General features: G+C 38.1%; 3 protein-coding genes across 4 annotated transcripts; all 3 read left to right on the top strand.

Annotated features, from left to right (window-relative positions):
* The first annotated feature begins 3,389 nt into the window (after positions 1–3,389).
* On the top strand, positions 3,390–4,380 carry LOC104826240 (auxin-responsive protein SAUR72). Its single transcript, XM_019200901.1, has one exon. The coding sequence runs from the start codon at positions 3,493–3,495 to the stop codon at positions 3,982–3,984; it is 492 nt and encodes a 163-aa protein (XP_019056446.1). The 5' UTR covers positions 3,390–3,492; the 3' UTR covers positions 3,985–4,380.
* Positions 4,381–6,399: 2,019 nt separating this feature from the next.
* LOC104826250 (DEAD-box ATP-dependent RNA helicase 10) lies at positions 6,400–10,276 on the top strand. 2 transcript variants are annotated; one of them, XM_010558861.1, is made up of 13 exons: positions 6,400–6,728; positions 6,996–7,155; positions 7,262–7,331; positions 7,428–7,490; positions 7,638–7,712; positions 8,078–8,197; positions 8,412–8,453; positions 8,539–8,613; positions 8,710–8,856; positions 8,999–9,136; positions 9,229–9,340; positions 9,429–9,517; positions 9,930–10,276. In XM_010558861.1, the coding sequence occupies exons 1-13, from the start codon at positions 6,593–6,595 to the stop codon at positions 10,041–10,043; spliced, it is 1,341 nt and encodes a 446-aa protein (XP_010557163.1). In that variant the 5' UTR covers positions 6,400–6,592; the 3' UTR covers positions 10,044–10,276. The 2 variants fall into 2 exon arrangements, with proteins under 2 accessions (XP_010557163.1, XP_010557172.1); XM_010558870.1 differs by having other exon boundaries at positions 9,229–9,314.
* Positions 10,277–10,512: 236 nt separating this feature from the next.
* Positions 10,513–12,344, top strand: LOC104826266 (cytochrome P450 71A1-like). Its single transcript, XM_010558880.2, has 3 exons — positions 10,513–11,018; positions 11,103–11,534; positions 11,633–12,344. Exons 1-3 carry the CDS (start codon positions 10,542–10,544, stop codon positions 12,248–12,250), a joined length of 1,527 nt encoding a protein of 508 aa, XP_010557182.1. The 5' UTR covers positions 10,513–10,541; the 3' UTR covers positions 12,251–12,344.
* Positions 12,345–12,388: the final 44 nt, after the last annotated feature.

The following is a 12,388-nucleotide window of genomic DNA, read 5'->3' on the forward strand; positions in this document are numbered from 1 at the left end:
ACTATTGCGTCACTATTTAGTGACGCTTTAGTGACGAAAATATTGCGTCACTATTTGCGTCACTTTTGCGTCACCATTTTAGTGACGCAAATTTTGCGTCACCTTTTGCGTCACCTTTTCCGTGTTTTCTAGTAGTGATAGAGAGAGAGAGAGAGAGAGAGAAAGAGAGATAGAGGGAGGGAATTAAGAAAGACGAGGGTCTACAATTACCATAGTTACTAAGGGTTTACCAAAAAAAAAAACTTAGTTACTAAGGACTTCAATACTTACCTAATTTTGCACAAACCATAGGATAAGCCAAATGCAACTAAATTCATTCAACAAAAAAAACTATATCGGCCCAACAAAAAAATTTAACATACAAAAATAAGGGTCCAATATGAAACTAAGGCTCAATGAGAATTCAAGGCCCATAAACAGATTCAAAACCATTTGTGAGCCCGTGTTTGATTGACATGATTTTGCGTCAATTTCCAACGAGGGTTTATTCGGCTTCATATAAGTATGTATAAACGCAGATTCATGAAGTTACCATCTACTGAGAAAAGAGTCCAACGGTGATTCTTGTTTGTCATTAGATTTGAACAAGAGATATCTGAGACAAAATTACATTTGATACAACTCGGATGCATGAATCATAGACATCTACAGCAGGACCGTCTCAAACTTTTTCGGTGTCCTGTTCAATTTTATATAAAATAATTTAAAAATATTATTATTAAATTTAATTAATAATATAAAAAATTATAAATTTATATAATATATCAATTAGTAATTATTTTTTTATTTTAAAATTTATTAATTTCTATAAAAATATTTAATGATAATAAATAAATTTTGTAATATTTTTTATATATTAATGATAATAATAATAATTTTTTTAAAGAAATCTATATATAAATTTAAAGGTTTTATTATAAATATAACTATTTTTTATTTTAAAAATAAAATTGAATTTCTATTGATAATTTGAAAGGTAATTAATTTTTGAAATTTAATATTTATTTCTTTTTGTATACTAATTATATTTAAAATATTTAATTCTATAATTATTAATATTTAATGATAAGAATAATTAGAAAGATTTTTTTTAAAATGTGGGGCCCCAAAAATTAAGGGGCCTTGTTCCTTTGCACCTATTGAACTTGCTAATAGACGGTCCAGTTATATGAATATATTAAATCACCTAGCAAACGCAAATACTCACAGATTATGCCACTTTATGGAGCCCGAGTGGTTGTAATTGGTTGAGAAAAGGTTGGATTGTTTTTAATCCAAGACTCATATATTAAGCAGCGGGTGAAAAAGAAAAGATACAATTTAAATGTTTGTTCGGTTAAGAGTGGGATGTATAGTTGAGCCAAACATTGTGTGAATCAATCTTTAAAAAAAATTACAAAATAAGATTGTTATTTATTACTGTCTATAATTATTTTATTTATTTTTTCGGTTGGATTAGTGAAGGATATTATATATATACATGTATGTTGATACGTTCACAACGACAAGCAAAAGGTTTTTGTCTCTTCATCAGCCAAGAACCAGCCATGCATATACAACCGAGAGTGCACAATTTGACCTAATTACACATAAGGAAATACAGATCGTAATATGTAAGTTTGCCATACAGGATTCATCAGTGGGTAGCCGAGTGGCGAAAGGGTGTTGCTCTCTAAACCCCGGTCGTGAATTCGAAACCAACTGATGGGAAGGAGGGGTGTATTTAAGGTGTTGCTCTCTGGACCCTTAAATATACTCTAAAAACTGCTCCCGAACCTGAGGGGATATAGGTTGGGCCGAAAGCCCGGGTGAATGTCTCGGTTATAAAAAAAAAAGTTTGCCATACAGGAGTGATACACAATATCTCCTCATTATATGTATGTATATATACAAGATCATCTCGCTAGTTATCAATAATAATTATGATCAGCTATGTGTTAGATTGATTTATGTGGAGGTTACTAATTCAATATTGTGAATGACGTAAATAGTTTTTTTTTTCCATTTAAAATCATTATGGTCACAATGAACTAATTCGTATTTGTCGAGTTAAAGAAGTTATAAATATTAATTTGTTTCCTTTAGTTGCATTCCCTCTTTGAATGATCCGAGTGTTTAGTTTTATCCCCGAATCATTTCTACTTTTTTTTGGTCCGAATGGTTCGTGTTTATATTATGAAAGTGAGTCTTTTTTTACACAGGGTGACAGTGAACTTTTCGCTTAGGGGCAATTAATAATCCATACTTGCCATGATATAATAAAACAAAAGAAAAGAACAATGTTCGAAATACATTTACTTCAACCCCAATGAACTTTATAGTCATTTAATTGTAATTTCGAAAATAATATATATAGTCAGAATTTGTATCTTTTTTCCTCCCAAGATGGTCACGTGGGGAATATATATGACTAGAAAATAAAGAATATTGAAGTCTCTTAGGTCGTTGGGTGAGTATGGACTATTATATATGTATGATATGCATCTAGTCAAAAATAAATTCAAAGGTCACATCTCACACGAATAATTGACCTTTATTAACTTGGTCCAAATTGGTTGATTATCTAATTAACATAATGAGTTTTTACTTATTTTTTCTTTTTTTTTCTATCATAATACCCTTCTTTTCATCCTAATAGCCTTTATTTCTATTCAGTTAAACACTTGATTCTTATTATAATCCCAATCATGAACAAAGAAATGCAAATAGATTTCAGTCACAATCTCAGTTACTACTTTAACTATATTTAATAATTAGCAGGGTAATTATATACGCATCAAATTGGTTACTGTAACCAGAGATGTGTATTATTTTATATAAGCAAAAACTGAACAAATTAATATTAGAATCGAATATATGATATTAATGTATATTGTATATATAATTGATGTTTTCATGGCTTCCTAAAGTCCATATACATTTATAACGCCAATGTAACGATTGTGAAAGCAGGAGAGATTTTGGGAGTTAGTGCAATTTTTTTACAACGAACAAGTTAAATATTGTAGTAAAATGGAGGATTAAACTGGGTGAAACCAAAATCAATTGCAAGAACCGATTACTTATGTCATCCCACAAAATCCTCATTTCCCTAGTTTCTCCTTCCAAACCCACGAGAACCTCCACACCTTAAAGATGAGTAGATACATATATAATATTTCTAAACGAAATACTCTTTAAATTTGTTTTAATTAAAGTATTTGTTTTTTTTTATAATTTTAGTCGAAATTTCTCACTCATTGTACCTGCCAAGTACTCCTTCCCGTACCTCCAACACATCATCTCTCTCATCCGAAATTCCAAATTTACCCTCGCCTCTTTTATATTTCTCCCCCGCACCAATTGTTCTTCTCCCATTCCTCTTCATCGTAGTCTTCCTCTCTCTCTGTATCTCTCAGCAAATTTTCTCTTTTTTTTTTGGGTAATCGCAAATTTTCTCTTTTCCAAAAAAAGTTCGAATCTTTAGGGGTTTCCCCCCGACTCCGTCTAATCATGAAGCACCTTATTCGCCGTCTATCCCGAGTCGCCGACTCAGCACAATACAGTCTCCTCCGTTCAGATTCTCGGCGACTGAGTCGGCTGTCGGGGTCGTCAATCCGATCTCTGGTTCGCCAAACCAAGAAGGCCACATCGTCGGTTCCACAGGGACACGTGCCGGTCTACGTGGGTGAGGAGAGGTTGCAGACGGCGATCCGGTCAGCAGCTCGGAGAGAGAAGAAGGCGAAGTCGTCGGTACCGCAGGGACACGTGCCAGTGTACGTGGGGGAGGAGATGGAGCGGTTCGTGGTGAGCGCGGAGGTGATGAACCACCCGGTTTTCGTGGGGTTACTGAACCGGTCGGCTCAGGAGTACGGGTATGAGCAGAAGGGAGTTCTACACATACCCTGTCACGTGTTGGTTTTCGAAAGAATCATAGAGTCTCTGCGTCTGGGCCTGGCTTGGTCACATGACCTCCAGGATCTCATTGGTGACGGCGCCATCTGATGAAACAGCTTGGAGAATCGTTCTTTAGTTAGAGAGGCAGAGTAAAAGATAGATGTGTTTGTTTTTTTAATCAGATACAGGCAAAAGTCGGATGACGTATAGGTGTAAATACACGTTTTATTCAATCTGATTTGAAGGTGGGGCTCTGTGAAGAAATCGAAGTCAGATTTTTTTTTTTCCCTCTTCAGTGTTAGAATCTGATGTTACTGGAAAAAAGAGGTAAAATCCAGAAAGGGGTGCGAGGATTTAAGTACTGTGATGAAGCGAAGCCGTCGACTTGTCTGTTTTCCCCTCTATGGACCACCGAGGGCAAATATGTATTTTTAACAGAAATCTCGACAATCTTTCTTCTGTTATATTGTAGCGATTATTATCAGGGAACATATTCAGTCTGTGTGATTCTAGACGTTAAATTTTGGGTTCAAGATCAAAATGTCAGCAGCCTTTTTATTCAGTTTCAGTTCTGGGGAGTACGCACTAGTCAACTCCCTATATACTGCTTATAGTCTAAAATTTGTCGTTCGATCTATTACTGTCAACGAGAACCATTTCTCACTAACCATATCTATTCGGTTTTGAGTGGCATTCTAGGTCCTGAATTATTGTTTGGATGAACCGATCATCATGAAACAAAACAAAACGAAAAGGGAGTTGAAACGGTCCGGATGAAAGAAGGGTTGGTTATGGATGTGTGTGTGTATATATATATATCATGAAATCATCGATCAATATTGTTTCGCCTTACTCACACGCTGTCATCTTTTATAATTTGTTTCACCCTCACCAACCAAACCTCTTATTGCAATGCGTATTGTAATTTGTAATTATACATTTTCTTATATAATTTAAATTTTGTCTTGCTTTGTTTTTAGCATCTAACAATAAAATCAAAACAATCATCCATATATCTCAGATTGCAAAATCATATAGGTACACACTCGCATTGTTAGATGCATATCTCATCATTAGCTAGCTCTCCCTATTATTCCGAATCCATAGGAGGGTAACATCTCAACTAATGGATCATGCATGATCCCCTTCTCATATGAATATCTTCTAGTAATATATATATATATATATATATGTATGTATGTTTCACCAAAAAATAAATAAATGTATGTATGTATGTATGTATGTATGTATGTATGTATGTATGTATGTATGTATGTATGTATGTATGTATGTATGTATGTATGTATGTATGTATGTATGTATGTATGTATGTATGTATGTATGTATGTATGTATGTATGTATGTATGTATGTATGTAGTGTCCTTTCCCGGTAGATTCATAGGATGAATTGTTTTTCTCTCCAGGATTGTTTTCTTCATCCATGTCACTTTCGTCACTCTCTTCTCTACTTCCACTGGCCACTGGTTGACTACCTGCCATCCCTGCTTCAGCCGCGTTCACTGCTTCAGCCGTGTGGAGATCAGCCACACCAAGCATCAAGTCCTGTGGTTCCATATTCATTTAGTCACGTAACTAAAAAACAAATGCAGGGAAGATATTAATTTTTTCATATGAACAGATCATACATAAAACATAATTACCCAAGAGGGTTGTCATATAACCAAAAATTAAAATTACTCTTTTTTTCAATTATAGTGTAGACATTTTTCTTATGGTTTCAAGGATACCACGACCACAAGAAGAGATACAATACAGTTTTTTCTCTCTCCAAAATTCATTGATTCATTCCATTTTATGTTCCTCAGTGCACGACATATTATCATCACTAGCTATATACCTGCATTAAGCAGAAACAAGGACGACCGTACCTCTCAATTACGTCAGAATCACAACAGTCTTTAGTTTTCTTGACTATTTAACTTGGCATCTCCACTGTAAACGTTTTTGGTACGGAATTGACTTTTTTTTTCTGGGCATACATTGACACCATCATGCAAATGATGCAAAAGAGCAAGAGATGTGAGAAAGTTACCATTTCGATAAAAGGAGTTTCGGGCCAAGTTCGGATACTTTGTAGCGACCCGATTTTTCGTGGCCCATGAGGCCCATATACTTCAGTTTTTCAGCAGGCCCAAAACTGTATTATTTATCCGTGCAGCGGGTTAGCTGCTACGGCTACGGACATATAGGAGGTTTTCAACTTTTAAGTAGTTCTAGGGTGTCAATTGTGGCCCAAGGCTCGAAGTCCGGCCTATCCCAGTCCAAAATATAATAGTAGGTTTCGGACCGAGATATTGAGGTCCGAATATTTTTGGGTTTTTGGAACGGGTTCAATTCGAATTTCGGACTCGATTCAGGCCGGCCCGAAAAAATCTAATTTTTTTTTAAAAAATGTCTTAAGAAAAAAAAGAAAAAAAATATTAATCGTACGGGCCGGCCCGATCCGGTCCGGACTGGTTCAAACCTTGTATCTATAGAATCGGATTTGGTGATATAGACCCTAAAATCTACCCGAATCCGAGTGCGAAACCCTCGGCCTGATCGGGCGAGGCCGGCGCAATTGACACCCCTCTTGCCTCACATCAGGTAAGGTTTGGAAAAAGAAAGTACACAGGTTTTCGCGGAGAGTCCTTGTTAGCTTGTTTGATCAAAGATCAGCCGAAGTTAGGGTCTGAGAGAGCGGCGATTCTTGAGATGGAGGAGGAAAACAAAGAGGTGAAGTCATTTAAGGATTTGGGATTGCGGGAGGAGTTGGTGCAGGCATGCGATAGATTGGGATGGCAGAAGCCGTCGAAGATTCAGGCAGAAGCCATCCCCTTCGCTCTTGAAGGTAGATTCTGTCTGCTCTTGATGTGGTTTTGGTTCCGATTGTGCTGTTTGTTTTGGTTCAATTGATGCATTAATTCTCTGAGATAGTGAGATGTCGTCACTAATAGAGCATGCCCATTTAGCGATGACGCATTGTTTGATTCGTTATCCTTCTTGTTTGTCTGATTGGCATTGTTGCGTTGTAACTTGGTTAATTAGTTATTGAATCTCTCTTGTTTGGTGTTACTCTTGAATGAAGATAATCTGGATGTCTTGAATCTCTGGACAGGGAAAGACGTGATCGGACTTGCTCAAACTGGTTCCGGCAAAACTGGAGCTTTTGCGCTGCCAATTTTGCAAGCACTCCTGGATTACGTCAATAATCCAGAACCTAAGAAAGGGCGAAACCCCGACCCAGCATTCTTCGCCTGTGTTCTATCTCCAACTCGGTATGTATGTATGATTTGTGAACCAAGTCTCTTGTGTTTACCATAACTGTTGTTGTTCTTATTTGACTCGGTTTCCTTTCTCTGCTGTTTTCTTCTTGTTTCCCAGAGAGTTAGCTATTCAGATTGCTGAGCAGTTTGAAGCTCTAGGATCTGATATAAGTCTTAGGTGTGCTGTGGTAAGCTGCTGCTTCAATCATGTTTACTTCAGTGGTATGTTAGTACTGCAATGCCAATCAGTGAATATTTTAAGTTGTGAATTTTCTGATCTTCAGCTTGTTGGAGGCGTAGACAGGATACAACAAGCTATTGTACTTGGGAAAAGGCCTCATGTCATCGTAAGCTCCTTTTCGGTTGCGATCTGCTTCCAAGCTGGGATCAGCAATAAAATCTTTGTTTTAGCTTTCTCAAGATCTCATAGATTAAGTAAATTTCATTACCAAGTTTGTGACAAACAGTAAACTTGTTTCTCTGCTGTTGTGTAGGTTGCAACCCCTGGTCGTCTTTGGGACCATATGTCTGATACAAAAGGCTTTTCTCTGAGGACTTTAAAATATCTGGTAAGTAGCGTCACTTTGAGAGTATGATATTGATCACACCTTGTCTCTAGATAAGTGACATCATATGTCTGATTCTTTTGTCAGCATCATAACACTATGGGCATCTAGACTGATTTTTGTTTCATTAAGGCTTGCTATATTGTTTCATTCAGCTTCTGTAAATAATTCACGTACTCATTTTTGTTGTTGTCCTACATAATGTTTAATTTTCATATATTCTTCATTCTGCTTCTGCACATACTCATTTATGTTTTTGTGCTAGATATATTGTTTCATGCATGTTTCTTTTTTTTTTCTGTTGAGAAAGATCGTTCCAGTCTTTCTTGTTCTCTTAACTATCTTCTGCATAATTAATTCTCATACAGGTTCTAGATGAAGCAGACAGACTGCTAAATGAGGATTTCGAAAAATCCCTTGACATGATTTTGGAAGAGATCCCTCGGGAGCGGAAAACATTCCTCTTTTCTGCTACAATGACCAAAAAGGCATGACACTTATACAGATACACGTCTGATGCTTATTCATATGCACACAAATGCCAAATGTTAAAATGGAAGGAAGGAAACATATCTTTTACCCTACTATGTGTTGGTTGACCTATCTTAGTCAAGGAAATGATGGATTCTATGTATTCATTCATCCTGAATCTGAGCTAATTCATTGAATGAGATGCATGAGTTTGTTTTGTCATTGTTGCAGGTCCGGAAGCTCCAAAGAGCATGTCTAAGGAATCCTGTGAAGGTCGGGGAATACGGCATTTGATTTCCTCATTTCTCATTAATGCATCCATAGCACAATATATGACAACTGTGTTTTCTTCCTCCAGATTGAAGCCGATTCCAAATACTCTACAGTTGAGACTCTAAAGCAGCAGTACCGATTTGTTCCAGCCAAATATAAAGTAACCTTCTTTCCATCATAGGGCCCCCCATATAGTAATATGAAACCAAAGTTAGCTGTTTTAGCTAATGATCTTTTGTCTGGTCTCTGGTGAAAGGATTGCTATCTTGTATACATGCTGAGTGAAATTTCTGGATCCACATCAATGGTCTTCACCCGAACATGCGACAGTACTCGCTTTTTGGCCTTGATGCTCCGAAACCTTGGTTTTAGAGCCATTCCTATCAGTGGTCAAATGACCCAGGTGAACGCTAGATTGCTAGTTTCAACTGTTTCAAAAGATATTCTGTCAACTGAAAGAAACTGCCAGTCCTTTTGTTGCATTGACCTTCTTATCTTTCCACCAAGTTTTTCATCTCACTCTTCTTTTCTTGGAACTATTCCAGTCAAAGAGATTAGGAGCCCTGAACAAGTTCAAAGCTGGGGAGTGTAACATCCTTGTTTGTACTGATGTGGCTAGCCGAGGGCTTGATATTCCATCAGTTGATGCGGTTATTAATTATGATATTCCGATGAACTCAAAGGTAAATTATATTGTCCTATGGGTTATTGATTCACCATTTCATGTTCTTGAAATTGTGTTGTCGTTTTTCCCAACCTTTCATTGTTATTATAGGATTACATCCACAGAGTTGGTAGAACTGCACGTGCTGGACGATCTGGAGTTGCAATATCTCTGTTAAACCAGTATGAGCTGGAATGGTACTTACAAATAGAAAAACTAATTGGTTAGTGCAATGCGAGAGAATTTGGTCCAAGGATGGTATTTCACAATGATAGCCAGATTGATAGAATGATTCTCAACATATTTGTCAGGCAAGAAATTACCAGAGTACGCAGCAGAAGAAGAGGAAGTTTTGTCACTGTTGGAGAGAGTCACGGAAGCCAAAAGATTATCACAAATGGTATTTTGCTTTGCACTATAATAATACGTCATTTTCCTTGAGGACTTTCTTCTCTTTCAAGTTATGCTGCTACCTAGATAAACTCGCCTTGTCTTGTATGATGAAGGAGGAGATTTGTGGGTTGTTACGATTGTTTTTTTGGATAATTGGGTATCCTGAGCTAAGGTCTAGACTAATCCAGGGATCGGAAGCTAGCCATTTGATTGTGGATTATATATGCTCTCTCCCCAAACTTGAGGTTCGGATTTGGGGCGGGGTAGAAGCTTTGCGGTCCTTTCACCGGTCAAACTACCCAAGTTTGGGTTGTTACGATTGTTACTTTGAATTTCATCGAAAGGAGGTTTTCGCGCGCATATGATGTGCTTTCGGAACATTAATTTATTTCAAATCCTTTTGTATTGTATTTCTGCAGAAAATCAAAGAGTCAGGAGGTAAAAAGAGGAGAAAGGGAGGAGAAGATGAGGGCGAGACAGAGAGATTCTTGGGAACAAGGGACAAGAAATCATCAAAGAAGTTTAAAAGATGAACGATGCGCGTTGTAACAAAGGCACATCTCAGTGACCAACCCACCAAAATTTTGATATCATGGACACCTAACCTAACAAGTTTCAAAACCTGTCTCTTGTCTGATTTATGAACATTGTCTGTCAGATCAAAAACCTTGTATAAAGCTTTTTCTCGTGTTAATGTTTTTTCGCCTAGGAAATGGTAGTCTTCTTTCTTAATAAAAAAAATGCTCAAATGCTCGTGTGTTCCTAACCAATGACTGTTTAGAACAATACCACGAAAGTAGTGTTGTTGTCACATTACATACGATAATGAGTTATCCTCCTCAAGGCATCAACAAGGGAGAGATTCCTCTCCTCTACCTCTTGTCTGTATTTTCATGTTGTCAGCAAAGTGTTACGTCAATATTCTAATAAAACAATCACGACGATGTATAAAGGGGAATTTCACACAAAGAAAGAAGCTCCAAGTTCAAGATCTTCCAATTTTAAAACACTTTTTCAAACCGTAAAAAACAATGGACCAACTGAGACAGATTCTCGGTTCGTCTTTCTTGCAGAACCACCACCACCTCTCCGCCCTGGTGGTTTGCCTTTTTTTGCCCCTTCTTCTGTGTGTTGTTTACATCATGAAACCGAGAGAAAAGCTCAATCTCCCTCCTTCTCCTCCGAAGCTTCCTATAATTGGAAACCTCCACCAGTTTGGCACCTTGCCTCACCGCTCTCTGGCTGCCTTATCCCAAAAGTATGGGGGACTCATGCTTCTGCAGCTGGGGAGCTTCAAAACTCTGTTTGTGTCGTCAGCAGAAGCCGTGGAAGAGATAATGAAGAAACACGATGTTGTCTTCTCCAATAGACCTTACCTGAAGGGACAGAGCGACTTCATGTACGGAGGGCATGATGTCGTTTTTTCACCCTACGGTGATTACTGGAGACAGGCCAAGAAGATCTGTGTCATGCAACTTCTTAGCCAGAAGATGGTCAGAGAGTTACACGTAAGAGCACTCAATTTCTTTTAGTTTGATATCGATTCTTTGTTGAGAAACTGCTTAACGTCATGATCTTGGCCATGATTTCAGCCAGTACGAGCACAAGTGGTCAAGGAGATGCTCAAAAAGATCGAGAGGTGCCGTGTTCGGGGATCTCCGGTTGATTTCAACGAATTGTTCTATGTGACGGCGAATGAAATGATATGGAGATCGGCAACAGGGGGTGGTGGAGAGTTCAGTGAGCCCTACATGAAGATCGTGAGAGAAGCTCAGAGGCTTGCAGGCCTCATGAGCTTTACGAGTATGTTTTCCTACCTGCAGTGGATTGACAATCTCACTGGATTCAAAGCCTCGATGAAAAGGGTTTGTGAGAATTTGGACCAGCTTATGAATCGATTGATCGAGCATGGAAGAAGGAACAATGGTGGTAACAAGGGTTTTGTGAGCATTCTTCTTCATCTTCAGAGGGAAGGGAAGCTTGACATCGCACTTGGCGAGAAGGACGTCAAAGGAATTCTACAGGTATGCAACACATATGTATATATATATATATATATATATATATATATATTTACAAAGTCATTCTAGTATATCAATCAAGTTTCATCATCGAAAAACAGAGCTTATTCACGGGAGCAACAGACACGGTCCCATCGACGTTGGAGTGGATAATGGCGGAGATAGTTCAGAAGCCAAAAGTGACGCGCAAAGTACAAGAAGAGATCACAAGTGTAGTGGGAGACAGAGAAGAGATCAGAGAATCAGACATAGAACAGCTTCATTATCTGAAACTGGTTGTGAAAGAAGCGCTGAGAATACACGCCTTCGGCCTGTTTCCCCGGGAGACATCGGAAGCCGTGAGATTGTGCGGCTACGACGTGCCTTCCAAAACGAGGGTTATGATTAACAACTGGGCGGTTCAACACGATCCCACGATCTGGGAGAACCCACTTCAGTTTCTTCCAGAGAGATTCGAAGAGCCCCTTCACAACTCCTCCAAGTACATCCCCTTCGGGTTTGGTCGGAAGACCTGTCCTGGTGCTGCCTACGCTGTTTCCTTTGCCGAGAATGTTATCGCTAATCTTCTCCATCGCTACGACTGGACTTTGCCCGGTGGTCTTGATCCCTCCAACCTCGACTTGTCCGAGAAATTCGCCGTCGCCATTTACAAGAAGGACCCTCTTAAACTCGTCCCTGTTCTACGCCATCCTCCCCCATGCTCTGGAACTATTCCGTGAACACATACATGTCAATGCAATATATGTCTTTTAACGAGAGCTTGCAAGTTTAAGAATTTTTATAAAATATTTTTGCAAATTCAGAGTTTTTTAAAATCGCTATTTTCTGTAAAAAAATATATTAAAAACATACACAAA

The sequence above is a fragment of the Tarenaya hassleriana genome, unplaced genomic scaffold, assembly GCF_000463585.1.
Source record: "Tarenaya hassleriana unplaced genomic scaffold, ASM46358v1 Cleome10, whole genome shotgun sequence".
NCBI classification, from domain to species: domain Eukaryota; kingdom Viridiplantae; phylum Streptophyta; class Magnoliopsida; order Brassicales; family Cleomaceae; genus Tarenaya; species Tarenaya hassleriana.

Excerpts from the sequence above, each read along its gene's own strand:
- LOC104826240 (XM_019200901.1), top strand. The coding sequence starts at position 3,493 with ATGAAGCACCTTATTCGCCGTCTATCCCGAGTCGCCGACTCAGCACAA.
- LOC104826266 (XM_010558880.2), top strand. The coding sequence starts at position 10,542 with ATGGACCAACTGAGACAGATTCTCGGTTCGTCTTTCTTGCAGAACCAC. Across the intron at positions 11,019-11,102 it reads AGATGGTCAGAGAGTTACAC|CCAGTACGAGCACAAGTGGT; the intron begins GTAAGAGCACTC and ends CCATGATTTCAG. Across the intron at positions 11,535-11,632 it reads ACGTCAAAGGAATTCTACAG|AGCTTATTCACGGGAGCAAC; the intron begins GTATGCAACACA and ends ATCGAAAAACAG.
- LOC104826250 (XM_010558861.1), top strand. The coding sequence starts at position 6,593 with ATGGAGGAGGAAAACAAAGAGGTGAAGTCATTTAAGGATTTGGGATTG. Across the intron at positions 7,156-7,261 it reads TGTGTTCTATCTCCAACTCG|AGAGTTAGCTATTCAGATTG; the intron begins GTATGTATGTAT and ends CTTGTTTCCCAG. Across the intron at positions 7,713-8,077 it reads TGAGGACTTTAAAATATCTG|GTTCTAGATGAAGCAGACAG; the intron begins GTAAGTAGCGTC and ends ATTCTCATACAG.